General features: G+C 41.0%; 1 protein-coding gene and 1 long non-coding RNA gene across 17 annotated transcripts in view; one reads left to right on the forward strand and one right to left on the reverse strand.

The window, feature by feature from the left end:
- Window positions 1-363: 363 nt before the first annotated feature.
- GRIP1 (glutamate receptor interacting protein 1) overlaps window positions 364-18,151 on the reverse strand; it is a 324,193-nt gene continuing 306,405 nt past the window's right edge. For 11 of the 16 annotated variants that reach the window (XM_062613670.1, XM_062613666.1, XM_062613678.1 and 8 more), the window contains 6 exons: window positions 16,004-16,157; window positions 14,083-14,283; window positions 11,600-11,711; window positions 8,743-8,976; window positions 2,067-2,213; window positions 364-1,004 (listed from right to left, as the gene is read on the reverse strand). In XM_062613670.1, coding sequence (XP_062469654.1) covers window positions 768-1,004; window positions 2,067-2,213; window positions 8,743-8,976; window positions 11,600-11,711; window positions 14,083-14,283; window positions 16,004-16,157 — 1,085 coding nt within the window. In that variant the 3' untranslated portion in view covers window positions 364-767. Of the gene's footprint in view, window positions 1,005-2,066; window positions 2,214-8,742; window positions 8,977-11,408; window positions 11,454-11,599; window positions 11,712-14,082; window positions 14,284-16,003; window positions 16,158-18,151 lie in introns of those variants that run through there. The other 5 variants (XM_062613679.1, XM_062613681.1, XM_062613672.1 and 2 more) reach the window with 4 other exon arrangements.
- On the forward strand, window positions 915-8,769 carry LOC134161130 (uncharacterized). The gene is made up of 2 exons (XR_009963842.1): window positions 915-1,113; window positions 3,316-8,769. It is a non-coding gene; the product is annotated as an uncharacterized LOC134161130 (long non-coding RNA).

Consider the following 18,151-nt stretch of genomic DNA (forward strand, 5'->3'; position numbering starts at 1 on the left):
TTCTGTTTTGTCTGAACTCGTTTCAGTTTCACTCTTGTCAGTAATCCACAGAGGTTTTATCCCACTAGAAAAGTCTCTGCTTAAAAATCCCCACAGGCTGCAAGATAGACTGTTAAAATATTTCATTGCATAGGGAAGAACATACCTTCTAACAAAATGTACCAAAGTGGGGCAGTAACATTCACCTCATACTGCAGCCTCCTGCAACCACGTTGTTAAACATCTCGGCCATGCCTTGTTTGAAGAGTGCACCCTCCTTGCCAGCAGAATAAAGGTTCTGGAAATTACAGCTCTAGACATTTAACAAGAAAACCCAGTGTAGCATCACACTTCCTTATCCCTCAGGCAGCACCTTTCTCATTGATTGATAAAATGTGTTTTAAAAACCGCATAACCTGGACACCACTGTTTGTTAGCAGAGGTCAACTCTGTGCTTTTCCCTCAAACAGCAGCTGCTGAGGAAGAGAGGAACATTTAAATGATGTTTAAAACATCTCCCCAGTTTCCTATCTGGGGGGAAGAAAAGGCCCTTAAGAGTTTTGTACTGTTGCTAATGCTAGGTTGTTTAGAATGGACTGACTTGACTTAATGAAGAATTAAACCTTTTCAGAAGTAACCATGAATTAATACAAGCCTTGAGACAAAAAGACTGAGCTGTGCTTTTTAGTGCTATACAGCATCTGAGCCTTAATCTCAGAGAAATCTTAAAGGGATTTAGCACCATAATTGTCTTTTGTTACCGAATGTCCCACTAAAATGATTTTCTGCTATAATGTATTTGTAGGATCCCGTGTCTCTGTATGAACATCAGTGTGTCCGCTCTGCTGAAGGAAGGCATTAGTCTGATCACACCACTCCCCACTCACTGAAGTCTGTTGTTCTGAGCTTCCTTTAGGAGGTGCCAGCGGGTTTCTGCTAATAACCAGCTCCAGCTTATTGCCAGATTCTGCAATGAGGGGCACAACCAGACAGCAGTCAAAGTCTCTGGTGCGAACATGGTTTACCTGGACAATTAGAAGATGGATTTTTGTTACTATTTCAGGAGAAAGAAATGAGATCACAAGAGAAACAGATTTATCCTTGAGACTATGGAACCTGATTTAAAAATTCCAGGTAAAGAATTGCCCAGTACAAGACTATTTAGCCGTGGTGTCTGGTCTGAAGACACCAGTTAAGTTTTTACACCTTGCAATGGAATGTTGCTGAAGTGGGCATGTTTGCACTGGTGAGAGCTATTGGCAGCTGTCACAATGCCCACCATAAACGACACTGAACAGCACATAGTTATTTCATCTGTCATGGTTCATTCATTTCGATGCAATAGTGTACATCCAAAATGTCAATTCAGTTCAGGTCTTCTCGTGTTTTAATTAATACACATAAATTTATATAAAGTATTGGGCTATTTGACAAATAATGTGGTTTTCTCATCACAGTCCAACCTGGCACTGTGGTAAGCATGGTGCTGACTATCACATTATTCCAACTATGTCACTCAAAAACCTGGATCAAACACAGAAGCAATTGTCAAGTCTGTATCAAGGACAGCAAAAATTACAAATCTGTCTGGAAACATCTTGGGGAATTCCAGCTTTCCTGTGAGCATTTGTGTCTCCTGTGGAGCTCTGAAACACCTAACATTCTGAGAGAATTTGTCTATGATGACTTCACAGAAAGTCTAGCCCTCGTGCTGCTGCAGAAAAGCCCGTCACCACAAAGTGCAGCCTTTTCTTACTGAGGTAAAGTGATTTACACAGCCTGTGGCACAGAGTGATCATGATCATTTGTCTTTCATCCCATCCCCCTACACAAATCTTTTCCCAGCAGAAATACAAGAGTGCTTTGTACTTTTAATATTTCAGTACTCAATAATTTAAAATACAGTAAGTGATGTAGATAATAAGGCTGTTCCAAATAAGCAATGAAAATGCTTCATGCAGTTTTCTACATCTGCATAGGGCAGACACCCAAACACCCTGCAGCGTGGTGGTTATAAATGTTTGTACAACATCATATGTATGTCATGTCTCTTCATTCATAAACCTGCGTGGTGCCAGAAGCCTTACCTGTAAAAGCCTATCGTATGGTTTTAAACCTCCCAAATCGCCAGGGCCAGCTGGTCGAATGTTTTTAACATACACTCCTTTCTCCAGTAAACCATCTGAGACACTGAACCCAAAGTCTTCTCCATCTGAGTCCTTGTACAAAGTTACCTGTGGAGGTGATGGACATGATGAGAAGGGAAAACAAAAACATTTGTCTACATTTCTATGAGCATTAGGTGGGCTTTTTTCCTAGGATGGTTTTGGTAAGGTTTTTTTTTTCCACATTAGAGAGATCACTTACCTACTGTTTGGTACTTACAGTGTTACAGTTGTCCCCATTTTGACATTATATCAGAAGCCACCTTATTCTTCAGTAACAAAAAGCCCTTCTCACTTCTGCTCATCAACTGGAACTTTGTGGTGTTCAGCCCGCCTTTTTTGGTATAATTTGTTGAGTCTTAGTATTTTTGCTACCCTATTCTCCAGTTGCCAGAATCCGAGTAAAAGATTAGGTTTAGCTTTGTTTCAGGGATCACGACCTGGCCTCAACCAATTAATCAATGTCAAGTCTTCCAAAACTTCCAGCAGTCATAAACACTACTGGTACTGTAAGTCTTTGCTAGCATGGTTTTGGCTAGGCAATGGTCCACCCTGTAAAGGCCAATCTCAAAAGTGCTCAGTACAGGAGTTGTAATGCAATCTGTTAAAATACAAATGAGGCTCCTTCTAAAAGAGCTTGCAGGCAGTGTTCTTACACAGCCATGAGATGGTCATTCAAAAGCAGGAAACAGAAGTTAATACAGCAGTTAGGAGAAGGTTTTGCAGGTGTGTTCAAAGAGCAAGTCCTCACAGGTAGCTTTGTGAATTCAGTTATTTGATAAAGATTCAGGGACTTCTGTCTAGGTATGTGGCACGCTGAGGTTTTTATTTCTGTGAGGTGTTTACTTTTTCTTGCTTCTTTCTCACATCAGGAGTACAGACCTATGCAAGTAAGTTGTGTGAGTCACTGGCATGACATGCAACTGACATCAGTGCTGGCACAAAATGTGTGTGCAGATACAGTCACACAATCAAAATCAAGCTGTTACTCCTATAGCTTTATGTCACTTTGGGTTCAAAATACTGGTTTTACCATACCTTGGTGGATAAAATGACACCATTAATTAATGCATTGTAATTTTATAATGGTTCAGTACTAGTAACACTCTATCTGCCGCATACTTGCGTGTGCCAGCTGCTGAATTCCTCTCTGGTGTTTCTTGACTTACAGAATCATTCAAATTGAAGGGACTTTGGGAAGTCTTTATGTTCAACCTCCTGCTCAAGGCAGGCCAAGCCCAAATTCAGATCGGGCTGCTGAGGACTTGATCAGTACTTCACAGAAGAATGCCAGGGTGCAGCAGTGCCGGAGCACAGTGCTGGTTAGTGGTGCCTTCAGAAAGCTGCTGAGACCCTGCCTTGACTGCTATGTAAAAAGGTAAGCAAGAACAGACAAGGCTGTCTCTAAACAGGAATGAGGGATACAAATAGTTGGCTTGGGATTTTGTTCGGTAGTATTTTTTTAATTTGTGGGTTTTGGTGTTTGTTTTTTTTTGTGTGTGTGCGTGGTTTGTTTGTTTTTCCCTGTTTTGTTTCAGTTTTCTTGACTTGGCTTTACTGGTGTACCAGTACTGCTTTAACCATAATGAAAACAGACTCCCTAAGTAAGTTTGATACCTATCCTGGGAAACAGCTGGGAGAAGTTAGATACAATGCCAACTGCTGCAACATTAGCACTGCTGTATCTGTAGATGTGGCGGTGGTGCATTCACTGTTGGGGTGCTGTGAAAACACCTCTGTCTCATGCCAAGGTAAGCACAAATACCCACACACGGTATTCACCCCTTACTTTATACCAGTTCCTCAACTTCCCTTGTTTTTCTTGCTCTGTACGGCACAGCCAAGAAGAAAGGCACACCTAAAGTCCCCGTAACGGAGCTGAAGGCTTTCTCCCTGCCTGTGACTTTTCTGTCTGAGCTGTCAGTTGAAACTTGCCAGGCACTGCTGTGTTTAAGGTCTTTGCTGGCTTTTCTCCCGTCTTCCTCCAAAGTAACTTTGTGATGGAAGTCGTAATTCCTCCATCTCAGCATGAATTTTAGGAGTCAATGAGCATTTCAACTACTAAAAAAAACCTATTGGCAAATTCAAAATGATTCATCATCGAATGATTTTAGTTTGTATCAATGGCTGCTGTACCAGCAGGACTCTGGGAAACTTATGATAATTTGTTATCAACAGAGAGAGGCTTTTGTTTATTGTATCATAGCATGTTTAATATGGCTTTGATGTGAAATACGTTTGAAGCCTCTATGAAAGTGCTTTAAGATTACGATTCTACTAAATAAAGGAGGGAGATATATTTTATTGACACATTTGTGTGCATTCCATGGCAGGAATGAAAAATAATTAGCACTGGACCCAAGACACAAACTATCTTCCAATGAGGTAACTTTTTTTCCTCACTGTCACAAAGGATAGGAGTGCTTCATGTTAATTACTTCTTAAAGAAGCCTTGAAAAATAAAGATGTGATACAGTGCATAAGAGAAGAGTTAAAATACTGTGTCTTCTTCTAGCACAGATGGCACCATTTTTCAAAGCAATTTCCCCTTTCCACTTACTCCTTTTCCCTTTCCTCTTCCTTCAGGCACTGGAGTTGAATGGAGTTGGATTCAATCTCGCATGAACTACAAAAGCATATGAAACAGGGCGCTCTCTGAAGTCATCTAAACTGAACTCTTGACCTACAGGAGGGTCAACTGCATCTAACAGATTTCTGAGAGACATTCGTCTGTCCTGCTTTTTAAGATCTCCAGTGATGGAGACTCCACAGTCTAGTACAGTAATCCCTTCCAGTGCTTCAGATGTTTTCACCCTTGCTGAGAGTTAAGCTGCCTGTCCACAGAGAAGAAGGTCACTTTATTCTCTCTTTCACTGCAGTGATGTGAAACAAGGTTTGTTTTTCTCTGGACTCTGTTCAGTAGGTCAGCATCCTTCTTTAATTTTCAGACTCCAAACTGTACACTCTATTACAGTCCAGACCTTATCAAAGAAAAGTTGTAGTAGAGAATAATTCTGTGTGTACTAAAGATAGTGGTCCCATTTGTATGTTTCTAAGACACTTGCTTTTTCCCTGGTTTTAGTGAGTGGCCTAAAATGAAATACATACAAATTCTACTCTACAGATCTACAGGAAGTGCCATTCCACATTAGCTCACTTTAGCTTGTCTCTAATAATGCACACACTACTTCATGCCCAGCTTGTAACTCAGAAAAAGGAATACTGCAAAAAGGGGCATAAAAGCGGAGTTTTGCTGTAGGGGGACAGTGGGAAGTACTGCAGTTGGGGGTGGGTGTGTGACAGGAGGGGAGCAGAACTTGAGCATCTAAATGTCTTGTATTGCCCCCCTAATTGTTCAGGTTGGACATTCCTGATTTATATGGGCTGAGCACTCTGGAAGGGAATTACTACCCTGCAATTGCAACTGTTACATATCAAAATATCTCCTCATTTCAGTGGTTCTTCAGATCTACAGATCCTAGAATATTTTTAAAAACTGTTTCCTATATGGCTGTCTTCTCTTGACTTCTGGGTTATTTGACAGGAGCTTGGAAATTAAAGAAACTGAGAGTTATTCACTTAAGGGATGAGGCTGAGATTTAGCTATCACATTACTTAGGTGCAAGTCATCTGCACAGCATTTTCTTTTGCATATACAGGTTATAATTTTGGGGGCAATTCTTTTTGGGGCAGCATGTATTCTTCAAAGAGAATTGCAGAGTAAAAACCTCACTATCTGGAATAGCCAGGTTTTTAGTTAATAACAGGTATGGGCAAAGCCCTACCACTCAAGTTTCTCATCTTCACTAGCCAGTAGCACAGTCAATTCACACAACACCTGGTAAAATCGTGCTGGTTTATCTGTATTTCTGATCACAACTGTTCAGAAGGTTTGATCTTGATAGCAAAATCTCCATTATGGGCAGTTTGTTAGACTTTTCAATTTACATCAGGAGCCTAAGGGAAAAAGAAAGCTGAAATGGGAAGTTCATTCATATTTCATAAGCAATTAAATAGTTACAAATTTAAAAGAGACGCTTACACATTTTGAATCTGTTTCTATGCCTCTTCTCCCTCTCAATTCTATGGGAAAATGCTTAATTTAAATTCATACATCTTGCACAGATCAGCTATTAAGGTATTTTACCTGACTGTGATTTTAGGTTAATGACTACTTGCAGTAATAATATTGAAAAATTATGTGATATCTAGTTCGTATTTTTGCTCTCAGAGGAACGTGTGCTCTATGAAACTTTAACAAAAATGCTCCGCTGTGAGTTTTAGAAAAATATTAATCTGTATGATTACCTAGGTAGATAAAACCAATTAAAGACATTCATTAATTTGGGTACTGATACAGCAATATGTTCTCCAGCTAAATTAAACGTTACTTATTAAACCATCTAGAACAAATGTTTGAAGAGATCTGCACGACACTTATCTCAATCCTAGCATCCTCAGGACAAAGACAGTTCAAGTACACATTTGGTGAACGTAATGCTGTGAAGTAAGAAAGAGCAGTGAAGGATTCAGCTTAACTTGCTGCAAAGTTTGCAGCTTTCAGCAAAATAATCCTCGGGGCTGTGTCACCTTTCTGACAGGTGTATAGCTGAGGAGGACAAGCTAGCAATGCAATCTGCTCTCCATGCTGTTCCATTAGACTTACTCATCTGTGTTTGTAGCCTGAGCAATTCTCATCTCGTCTCAGTCTTTCAGCCCATACAGCCAGGCCGGCCATTGATACATTTCATTTTAATGGCTTTTCCTTTGGTAGAATCTTATATTCTTGCTCTCTCACAATCAAGTTATGAAAAACCAGTGGAACATCAACCTTAGCTAACCCATTTTCTGCAATCAGACTTCAGGTATGAACTCTGAGCTACAGTGCACATGGGCCCTGGCTCAACAGGCGTGCAGGCTCATCGCACTGAGGCAGTAACAAGGTACCTGACCTGTCCTGCAGAAGAAACTGGGAAACCTCAGCAGCATGCAGACAAGTACACGCTTGAAGGTCTTACTGAGGTAGGTCTTAGGCAAGCTGTGTCTTAGCTTGCATTTCAAAGACTATTTATACCATCACAGTTTTCCAAAACCAGTTTGTATTTCGCTGGTTGTCTCACCAGCGGCCCAACAGCAAGATCTCTTAGGAAAATACGTATTGCATCAACTCAGGAGAGAGGGGAAAAGTGGGTATATTGTCTGAAAAAAACCTGGAAGTCATCAAAAACAGAAGGTCACAGCAATCTTAAAAGATAGGCAACTGAAGAGAGAGAAAGCTCAAGGACAGGGTATTTTGTACTGCCCAGGACTCTTTAAGAGGTAGCAGCTATCATAGAATACTGATTCATTAATAAAATCTGACTGCTCCTTTTCAGGAAAAGATCTATTTTATCCATCATGAAAGGCTGGTTTTATAATTCACAGGAGAAAACTGTGCCTTTGCTAAACATGAGCACTCTGTGAAATGCCTACTGGTGTAGTTTTGATTTACATCCCACATTTTTTCGCCATTCAGGAAATGTAAGCACAGTAACTAACACCATTAATCACTTCATATCAAGCTGGAAATATGAATACCTTAAAACTATCACAACACATCCTACTGATTGTTTACATTGGCAGTGGATTAATTTGCCATATGTAAAATCCACTCCCTACTACCTTCTGTAAACATTCATTTAGCCCTTACTCAATGAGTCCTTACCTCGCTGAATGAAACTGAATGAACTACAACCTAAACTCAGTCAAACCCACAGGCACTAGAAACCGAACCAACTCTCTTAAGAACAACAACCTCTTAGTGGTATTTCTCCATACTTTTGCCTCCTTTCTGGGAAGTTCTTAGACCTTTAAGAGGAAGATGGGTGCAGGAGACAGGATCCTCATTGCCATCAAGGAGAAAAGCATTATAATGTCCCCAAAAGTTTTGGAAACTGGTTGCTATTATGGCCTCACTGGACTTGAAATTTAAACCAGCAGGGTGTTTGCTGCGCACATCTAAAGATACGTTATCCGGTACTTGGGCTGCAGAGAGGCCAATCACCAGGTGATTTTGACAGCCTTGAGCCATGAAAAGTTGCATAGACTGAAGATTATTTATCCTTTTAGAGCAAAGGAATTACAAAGAGAAGAGACGGAATAGCTAATTTGAAATAACATTCAATATTACGTACATTGAGTCTCATGTATTTGATTCAAAATGAGTGTTAATTTGGAAAAGGACCAATGGGAGCCCCAAACCCTCTTGAGTAATTTCCTAAAGAAATGTATTTCCTAGAAATTAAACTTTGCTTTCTTAATGAACACATTTTGCAGAGATGAGTTATTGGAATTGTCAATTCAAATTACCCGTGGATGCTCCCTGCAAAAGAGTAGTCCCTTTTGAGGATTTATTGTAAAACAAAATAGTAGACAAGGATGCATTTTATTTGTAAGTTTCCCCCACAAGGATGTATCATTAATGTGTATGAACTAATATGCATGGCCCCCAAATTACATCTGTGGAGTCATTATAAAAAGTGCTTACTGCATTGCCATAGAATTAAATTCCCTATACTGAATATATTATTTCAAAGCTGTCAGAAGAAAAATTACAGACCTTGTGTAACTCCACAGGAGTTGGTGACATGATTTCTTTCATTTCTTGCTTAATTTTTCTCAGAACCATGGACTTTCTCCCCACATCTGATGGCAATGTGTTGCTACGAGTAGCTTGACTGTAATGTGGCCTTACAGTACTTCTTTCCTGGAAGCTGGCTTGTCTTCCCAGCTGGTTACGAGGTTGTGGGTTTTCATGATTCAAACTCATTGTACTTCCTGACATAATTGTGGCCTAGAGCATTAATGAAGAGGTTAATATTTAACACAGAATGTGGGTTAGGTAAGCAGTTAATTCACAGCAGTAGAAAAAGAGTCTCTATTCTCTGTTAAAACACAGTCACTCAGGGCACAGCAAAAGGCAAGAGGATAGATGTGCAATCTGCTTGCAAGTCACTATGAAACAAAGGACCACAGCAAAACACAACAACAATAACAGAACCCTATGGGCAAAAGTTTTCAGATGGCATTTCAAACTAAAATACTGAGCACTAAATAGCTATGCTTGAAAGCTAGTCCCCTGGCAGACTGAAGAGTGTGTAGCTGAATTGCTTATTTTACAAATGTTTTACACGTAAGTAAAAAGACATTTGAGTTGTGGCATAATTGCATTTGTTAGAATTGGAGTTATAGGAAGGCATTTACAATTCAGGCTGTGTGTGCAAGTTAAAAAATGTGAGTCGGCAGAGTATGTAGGCGGCTCTGGAGCCAGCACTGGCACCGAGCATGCCTGGATACCATCCCAGGCCAAGGAAAGCTCAATGCAGGTAAGCTCACTCCCTGCCTTAACATGCATACTGCAAGAGTGCCTTAGCTCAGCACTAATGCTGCAGGGATACAAGCTGCAGCCTGACTGCCAGTTTTTAATCTCAGTCAAACCTAGCCTTTTATGTTAGATGCAAGAATATAAGGAGGGTGAAATCCTGAAAGACAACAGCAGGAGTCGTCTCATCCATTGGGTAGAATGGACTGACATGAAAAGCACCTGTGCACAGCAAGGAGCCTCCTCCCTGTGAAAGACTTTCTGCTCTGGGGAGTGGGAGGCAAATGTGCTTTGGCACAGCCACCATACAGACCTAGCACTGCAGGGATAGGGTACACTGCATTTCCTACTTATTCTCCCTGGTGCCGATGGACAAGTGAAAAGGGAAATTAAAAGGCCATAGCCTGAACTCTGACAGGGATGGGATGCAGGCAGCCTGCTGGAAAATGAGAAGTAAAAATGAAAGGAGGAAAAAAATAAGGGGAAGACAGGCAAATAAATGTTTTCTTCTGACCCTGGTGAGCATGTCTGTCACCCTTCTTTCTCCCAGCTCCAGCACTGCTTTCACTATGACATAATATATTGTAGCCTCTTTACAGTCTTTCTTGTGCTCGGTAATGACTGCTATTACTGCCTGATGGAGCAAAAGCATCCAGAGGACTCGGCAAACAACAGTTTTCTTTGCTCTTTGGCTGAAGACCTTGAAATAAAGAATGATAAGGAGTCCTTGACTACATAATGGCACTTCATAAAATAGAGGCATCACTATTCTCAGCATCCTGTCATACTGAGTAAGTTTTGCTTTCTTTCCAGAGCTGTGGGCTCTGAACAGGGCGATGCTATAAACTATACAGCATCTACAGTTCTCACTTCTGGGAAAGGCTGGGGAAAATTTGACATGTTGAAGTAACTGAATTCTGTAGGCATGAATGATCTATTTCCATTTCAGAATTATCTATTTCCACATCCTTTTATTGTGCTCTGAATATTGAAAATTGTGAGAGAAGCCTGTGGTAGTGAGCCATATCTAACTATGGAATTAAACCAGTATAACATTTTCTCCTATATTTCTCTGGTTTGCAATAACAAATACGTGAGAATCACGTTTTGCTACCCATACGTGCAATACAAAAGCCATAAATCTGAAGGAGTAAATTAATCTGAACTGAAAATCTTTCACCCAGTTACGCCATTCACATTCCTCCTGGCTGCTAAAGGACTTTATAGAACATAAAAATGAAAATGAGATTCTGCCAGGTTTGCAGCTCCAGGAATTTGAAAGAACATAAAAGAAAATATTTTAGGACCTTTCATTCCACAGCTTTCAGTGGCAGAGTCCTCTTAATTGTTCTGATTAGACAACTCAGAGAAAAAGTCATTAGGAAAATAAGACTCAAAGGTACTCTGTCTCTGTTCCCTCCCCCTTTTATCCCCCTCATGATCTAACGTGAAACATGGTTATATTTGCAATTGACTTCAGGATGAAATGTGAAAATTTGTTACATAATGAAAAATTTGCTGTAAGATGTTAGCAGGTTTTTTTGCAGAGAGGTAAGATCATAGGGGAACGTTTTAAAAAGCTGATTTTCTTTTATGTTCATCTTAATCAAATTAAGTTTCAATTTAAAAGACAACCTACAACATGCTAAGAAAAGCTGCATAAAGCGTCTGTCAGAGAACAGGATGCATTGCTGCAGGAAGGCTATGCCCACTTCAGAGTTCTGCGACATCTGCTGCCTGTGCAGGCAGCATCAATGGTTATGCACAGCAGAAGCTGCAAGTCAAAAGCTCTGGGGTGAACACGTTTATAGAATTTTGGTTGCATTGTACAAAAGAAAAGAGCTCTGGTTAGGGGCGGGGGAGGCAGCTGCACAAGCGAAAATACAAAGGTAAAGGGTAGGTACCAAGAGAGTCATGTTTCTCAAACACAGACGCCTGTCAGCCTTGTCCTGTGGAGAGGGGTTAAAGCTTTTAAATGAACTGGTGTGATTAGTGAAACTTAAAAGAAAAAAAAGGAGAAAATAAAATGAATGTAAGCCAAACCAAAACCATTTTATTTCTCTACAATTGGAAAGAAAGGTTAAGATTGTTCTACCTCTAGTTCCCTCAGAATTCCTGACTGGCCACAGGTCTCTAAATCCTCCAGAGCCTGAGACCAGAAATTTTCCTCCTGGTCAGCCTCGGTGTTATCATGGGTACCTGTGAAGCTAGATTTACAATGAGAGGTTAAAAAAATGTGGACTTCTTTTTCCCTCAAAAGTATATTTCACACACATGCCTTGCCACAGACTGCAACTCGAACGACAGAACCTTACGGCAGAAGAGTGGGGAAGAGTCATGGACCAGGAGAGGCTGGATGGACATGCAGAGCATGTGACAGACAAGGCTTCTCGTAACCTGGCAGCTGCGAGCAGCGTCTGAGCAGCGACATATTCCGTAAGGAGATAAATGGATTCCAAGAACAATTCAGTGCACATTTTTACTGGATTGGAACTGGGACCTCCCTAAGAAAATTAATGAATCAACCAGTAGCTGTGTGCAGAGCTACTCTGTGCAATGAGTATCTGCAGTAAAACCTTTCAACCTCAGAGGCTTCTCCCAAGGAACATGAAAAGAGCCCTCACTTTTGCAACAGAGTTTGCAAAAGAGGAATGTCACTGATTTTTACCTGGCTCTTTCAGCCTAAGCTTCATTTACTGTTATCAAATTTAGCCCCCCTGACTGCTGTCACAGAAACGGCTCTAGTTATTTCATACACAAACAAACAGAGAAACTTTCAGGATGCAACTGTCTTGCATGGAGACTTAGGTCTTTGGTATTTCATAAGCAGACTGAGGACTTACACTGGCACTCTTGACCGAGACGGTGGTGACTGCAATGCTTGGTTAGTTGCCCAACAAAAGAAGTCTGATAAAACCTACCAAATATTGACTGCAGCAACACAGCCCAACGGGACAGCATTACAGTGTATGTGTGTGTGGAGGAAGCAGGAGTACTTTGCTGTCTTAGCAAGGGGAATCAGCTCAATGAAGGTTCCCACAAGCACTAGAGCTGCTGCACTGCACTGGGCTGGTTATGGGAAAGGCACAGGGGAAGGGTGAGCAAAGGAAGAATGAGAATTTGCCCCTTTGGTGGCAGCAAGCTGTTGCTTTGAATCAGCTGCCCATGGGCTGCAGCTCGTGGTGCTTAACTGCACATAAACAGAGCAAACACTATTATGGAAGCATCTGAGGCCTTGCCTGTCAAACAATGTATTACTGAGAATAGCATCACTGTTAACAGAGTAGCTTCTCAATAGAACTGCTCAGCATAAGGGACGGCAGCTTGGATACTTCATGCTCATGATACTCTGCCTCAAAGATGCTTTCTTACAGTTACCAGTCAAGCAGACAATAGCCATTTCCATCTCTTACTGCAATGAATCTCCACCTAGCATCAGTGTCTCTTCTAAGATATTGCAATAGGTACAGCAATGGTGAGAATACCTACTCAGATCACAGATGCAATTCCTCCCAGGCAAGAAAAGAAAGTATTTAAAACATGATTTTAGAAAGTTCCTTGACTTCTGAAATTGGCTTTTTCAATAAGCCTAAGTAGTTGGTTTAATATCTAATGTTGAACATAGACTAATTTATTCATTGCAATACCTTTATGTTGCATACTAATATTATACTATAAAATGGAACTTGAGCTAATGAACAGGATTATTTGAGGCAACTGTCTGTGACAGCAAAAACTGTATTTCATAAAACTGGAGGTCCACTTCTTCCCCAACTTCTGTGAAATCTGAAATCATGATGCCTATATGTCTAGACTTCTTTTTAGCTGAAGCAATTCCTTTTTCTGCTCTCACCTCCTCTTCTGCTTTTTCTCTAAGTCCTGTCTTCCAGTGTGTGAAATGCTCAACTTTTGCATCTCTATTCACACCTATGTGAATAAACTGATTTGTAGCTGAGCCACTGAACCAGAAAAAAAAATGTACCAAAATAATTTCTCACCTAGATGCTTTTTTATTTTCTTTGAAACATGAGAGATTGATTTTATGTCATGTGAAATATTGTTTAACCTATAATGAATGTATTTGGTTTTCTGATGCTTATTCAAAGAGCCATCAGACATTCAGATGCATAAAAAGGCAGAAGGACAGATCATGAGACAGATATGAAGACTCAGGTGCCTCTCATTTGGTTCTTATTGCTGTATGAGAGACAAAATTTACTTTATCTGTCTTTTTTTTTTTTTTTTTCCAATTCAGGAGGTTCGAGGATGTTCTGGGATTGGGCAGACTCATTCCTGTAAGCATTGTTTTAATGTGCAAAGCTTCTTCCCTGGAGCAGGACTGGTCCTGCCTGCCAGCGGTAGGTAGACAGCAGGCTATAGAGTGGTTCCAGCTCTCTCTGGTTTCACTCACTTGCCAACTGAAATACCATTATCACTCAATGGCACGTTAATGATGTGTTACTTGCTTTTACCCTACTGTTCTCCTTTTTCCCATTTTGATTGTTTTCCCTTTCTTCCCCTCCTGCCCCCTCCTCAGTCGAGCTAGATCTCACTGCTGTGCATTCTTTGTTCTCCTACCTGGAGGTATTCCACTCTTCCAGCTGCCCCCCACCTTTCCTTGGCCCACCAGAGGCACCTTTCCACATCTTGCTCTCTTTCTTCATGCTCCTATTGCTCTCTCCCCCTGATCTTTCTACGGAAGTTTGCTTTAAATGGTTTTCTTGATTCTCTCCCAGTGTCTCAGTCTCCTTCTGTTGCCACGTATTCTTGGAAGCTGTGCTACACAAAACAAAGGTAAGAAAAAATTACATTTTTCTTAAAAGTCACTTAGCTAGAGGCAGAGAAGAGGTGGTTTCCTGGGAATTCCTATAACAGGCTGGAAGAACAGACACACCCTTCTCAAATACCCCAGCACTTGGTACAGGAGCACCATCAGTTGTCACATAACACCATTTTGTGCAGAAAGAATAATCATTAATTTGTGCCATATATCTCAGCTGTAAGTCACACTGACAATTAGAACAAGACTCTTCAATGTGTATACTTTCTGTTAAATAGAGCTTTAAAATGGTAGTAGAGTACATGCTTTTAATTTAGAAGACTATGTATTTTACAATCCATCTTCCTGGTTCACTGCTCATCAATATTATCAGCTTACTGCAAAAAATTAGCTGTTCTGGAATATATAGCTGCATCTCATCTGAGAAACAATATTTGGGCTTTAACTATGAATAAGGATGCTGCTATTAAATGAAATATATTAACTTACCAAGAATGGGAGGTATTAAGAAAACTATGGTCATTTCCTTTATTAAGTATTGTCCACTACCAGCCTATGAAAACTTCTAGTATGCTTCTGTCCAGTAGGACCAAAGGAGCTGGATATGGACTGAGAGCTCACACTTGGCCATATCTTAGCTATTACCTTGCCAGACTTGTCTCCAGATAAAACGTCACTGGGCAATCTGCTGTACCAGAGGATCTGTCATTCAGATTCTGAAAAGCAGCACTGGCATCTAAGCTTTGCCTTGATTTGTATTTGAAAGGTAACAAACTGGACCTTATGGATTTACTTATCCAGTATGTTTATATAGAAAGATTTTCTTTAGTACTAAACTTGAATTTCTCACAGACTGGGACTTTGGGCTTATTGTGCTGCTACACCAAGAAACTATTTCTCAAGAAGGACATACATGTCTGCAAGTCCTGAGGACAGGTACAAAAAGCACATCTTTCTGTGACTGTCTGAGGAAGAACTGTTCTTTGGCAGGAATTACCCAAGTTTCTGCAGTGGTTTCACTGCCAGATGATTCTTACAATGAAGAGTAAGAGGTATTTGGGTCTTTCACTATCTCCAAGCACTGTCAACTAAGCACTTTTCCATGAGGAAATTCTTTTGTCTGCAGAGAAATTAACTGAAAAGGAGATTTACTTCTCGGAAGAAGAGGAATGCATGCATGGCAAACTACCATAGCTTTGGACTAGACATTTCTACCTGGATCACTTTGTTCTCCTACTGAATCACTGCAGATGCCTCAAGCATTTATGGAAGATGACTGCAATTTCTGCTTCTTTGCCCAAACCAAAATGAAGAGTTTTCATGGAAGACAAAAGATTAACATGCCAGTTGTTTTTAGCCACGGTATTTATAGGTTTCTTTTTGTGGAGTGGAAAACAGAGAAGGTTTTTCCTAATGCTTACTCAGGGGAATGTCCTAATTTTTTTGTTTGTTTATTCTTAAGAGATAAATGCTGTGGGTTTTTTTGTCTGAAGTAACTCAAAATAAATACATGTCTTGGCTTTGGTGTCATAATCTTCTGTAACTGTCACTAATCTACCCTATTAAGTTTCATGAACTAGAAATACTGTATCTCATATTTAAAGGAAGAGCTGTTACAGCTGCATTAGAAGAACATAATTCCATTCCAGACAGTAAGTATTAATTTTTGAGGCACTGCTGCACTGTAAGTCAGAAACAGAAACTCATATGAGAACTTACCTGCTTGCTGAAGGTCGGTCCCATTCATCATCACTCAGCCCTGTATCATGAAATGGGTGGTTTTGTGGTTTGCTTGGAGGGGACAAACTAGTCTGCTTTGGAGTCCTCCACTCATAGGCATTGAAGTTGTACCCTGAAGCCTGATAGCTGTGTCCTAAAAAGATGAATTATGTATTTATGGCCCTGTATATGCTGTAATCACAGAAAAGCACATCTCCAAAGCTTGGTTCTGTAGAACTTTGATGTGGATTCATGGTTGCTAGCTTTTTTTTGCAGTAGTAGTCAGATTATTTATGATCGAAATTACACCTGGAATCAGGGGTGCTCTAGAGCTTCTCCTGTGAAAGTCCATCAAAAGCAAAATCTTAAATATATATAACACTGTTCCCCTACTGTTTATGTCTCAGCTGCTTGTGATGTTTAGTTTAGGTATCTTCACAATTTATTGATTTCCTATTTGACATCACACATTGAACACTAGTGAATAACTCACATGTTTTATGGATATGTTAAATACAATTTAACATGGTCATGTACAACATGCCCCAAATTAAACCTAAGCTATTTAGATAACTGCACTTCAGACTTACTGAAAAAAAGAGTATGCAAGGATGCATTAAAAAAATCCATCAACTTTCAACTTGTCTCTTCAGATGACTAGCAGGAAAGTTTTTCCTTCCTCCTCATAACTTTCTCAAATTTGGAAGCAATGCAGCCAAAAAATCGTGACATATTAGTGTCAATTGTGCACAAGACTATCAATCTGTAGAATGCTACCTAGATGTGGAAGTTGGCATGGTGCAGAGGCTCCTGAGTGGCCATTAACTGGAGTAATGCTAGAACAGGAATTAAATTAAATTTAAAAGAATTAAACTTGGCTAGGGATGTTAAGGATAACAGGAAGGGATTCTATAGGTACGTAGCAAATAAAAGACAAACTAGGGGCAATGTAGGCCCCCTCAGGAAGCTATCCCTGGATTTGGAGAAGGCTGAGGTTCTGAATGACTTCTTTGCCTCGGTCTTCACTGGCAAAGGCTCTGACCACACCACCCAAGTCTTGGAAGGCAGATGCAGGGACTGTGAGAAAGAAGACCTTGGGCCCACTGTAGGAGAGGATCTGGTTCGAGACCATCTTAAAAATCTGAACGTGCATAAGTCCATGGGTCCTGATGAGATCCATCCGCGGGTCCTGAAGGAGCTGAGGAATGAAGTTGCTAAACTACTGTCCATCATATTTGAAAAATCATGGCAGTCAGGTGAAGTTCCCGATGACTGGGAAAAGGGAAATATAACCCCCATTTTCAAGAAGGGGAAAATGGATGACCCGGGGAATTACAGACCAGTCAGTCTCACCTCTGTGCCTGGCAAAATCTTGGAGCAGATTCTCCTGGAAGGCATGCTAAGGCACATGAAAATCAACAAGGTGCTTGGTGACAGCCAGCATGGCTTCACTAAGGGGAAATCCTGCCTGACCAATTTGGTGGCCTTCTATGATGGGGCTACAGAACTGATGGACAGGGGTAGAGCAGTTGATGTCATCTACCTGGAATTGTGCAAAGCGTTCGACACTGTCCCACACAACATCCTTGTCTCTAAAATGGAGAGACATCAATTTGATGGATGGACCACTCAGTGGATAAAGAACTGGCTGGATGGCAGCACACGCCATCAATGTTGTGGTCAATGGCTCAATGTCCAGCTGGAGACCAGTAACGAGTGGCGCCCCTCAAGGACCGGTGTTGGGACCAGTCTTGTTCAACATCTTTGTCGCTGACATGGACAGTGGGATTGAGTGCGCCCTCAGCAAGTTTGCCGATGACACCAAGCTGTGTGGTTCGGTTGATACGCTGGAGGGAAGGAATGCCATCCAGAGGGACCTTGACACACTTGTGAGGTGGGCTGATGCCAACCTCATGAAGTTTAACCATGCCAAGTGCAATGTCCTACACCTGGGTCAGGGCAATCCCAGGCACAGCTACAGGTTGGGCAGTGAAGTGATTCAGAGCAGCCCTGCGGAGAAGGACTTTGGGGTATTAGCTGAAAATGAGCCAGAAGTGTGCGCTCGCAGTCCAGAAAGCCAACTGTATCCTGGGCTGCATCAAAAGGACCGTGACCAGCAGGTCAAAGGAGGAGATCCTGCCCCTCTAC

Source organism: Pezoporus occidentalis, unplaced genomic scaffold (genome assembly GCF_034315485.1).
Source record: "Pezoporus occidentalis ecotype Australia unplaced genomic scaffold, CSIRO_AGI_Poc_V1 ctg17, whole genome shotgun sequence".
Lineage (NCBI taxonomy): Eukaryota > Metazoa > Chordata > Aves > Psittaciformes > Psittacidae > Pezoporus > Pezoporus occidentalis.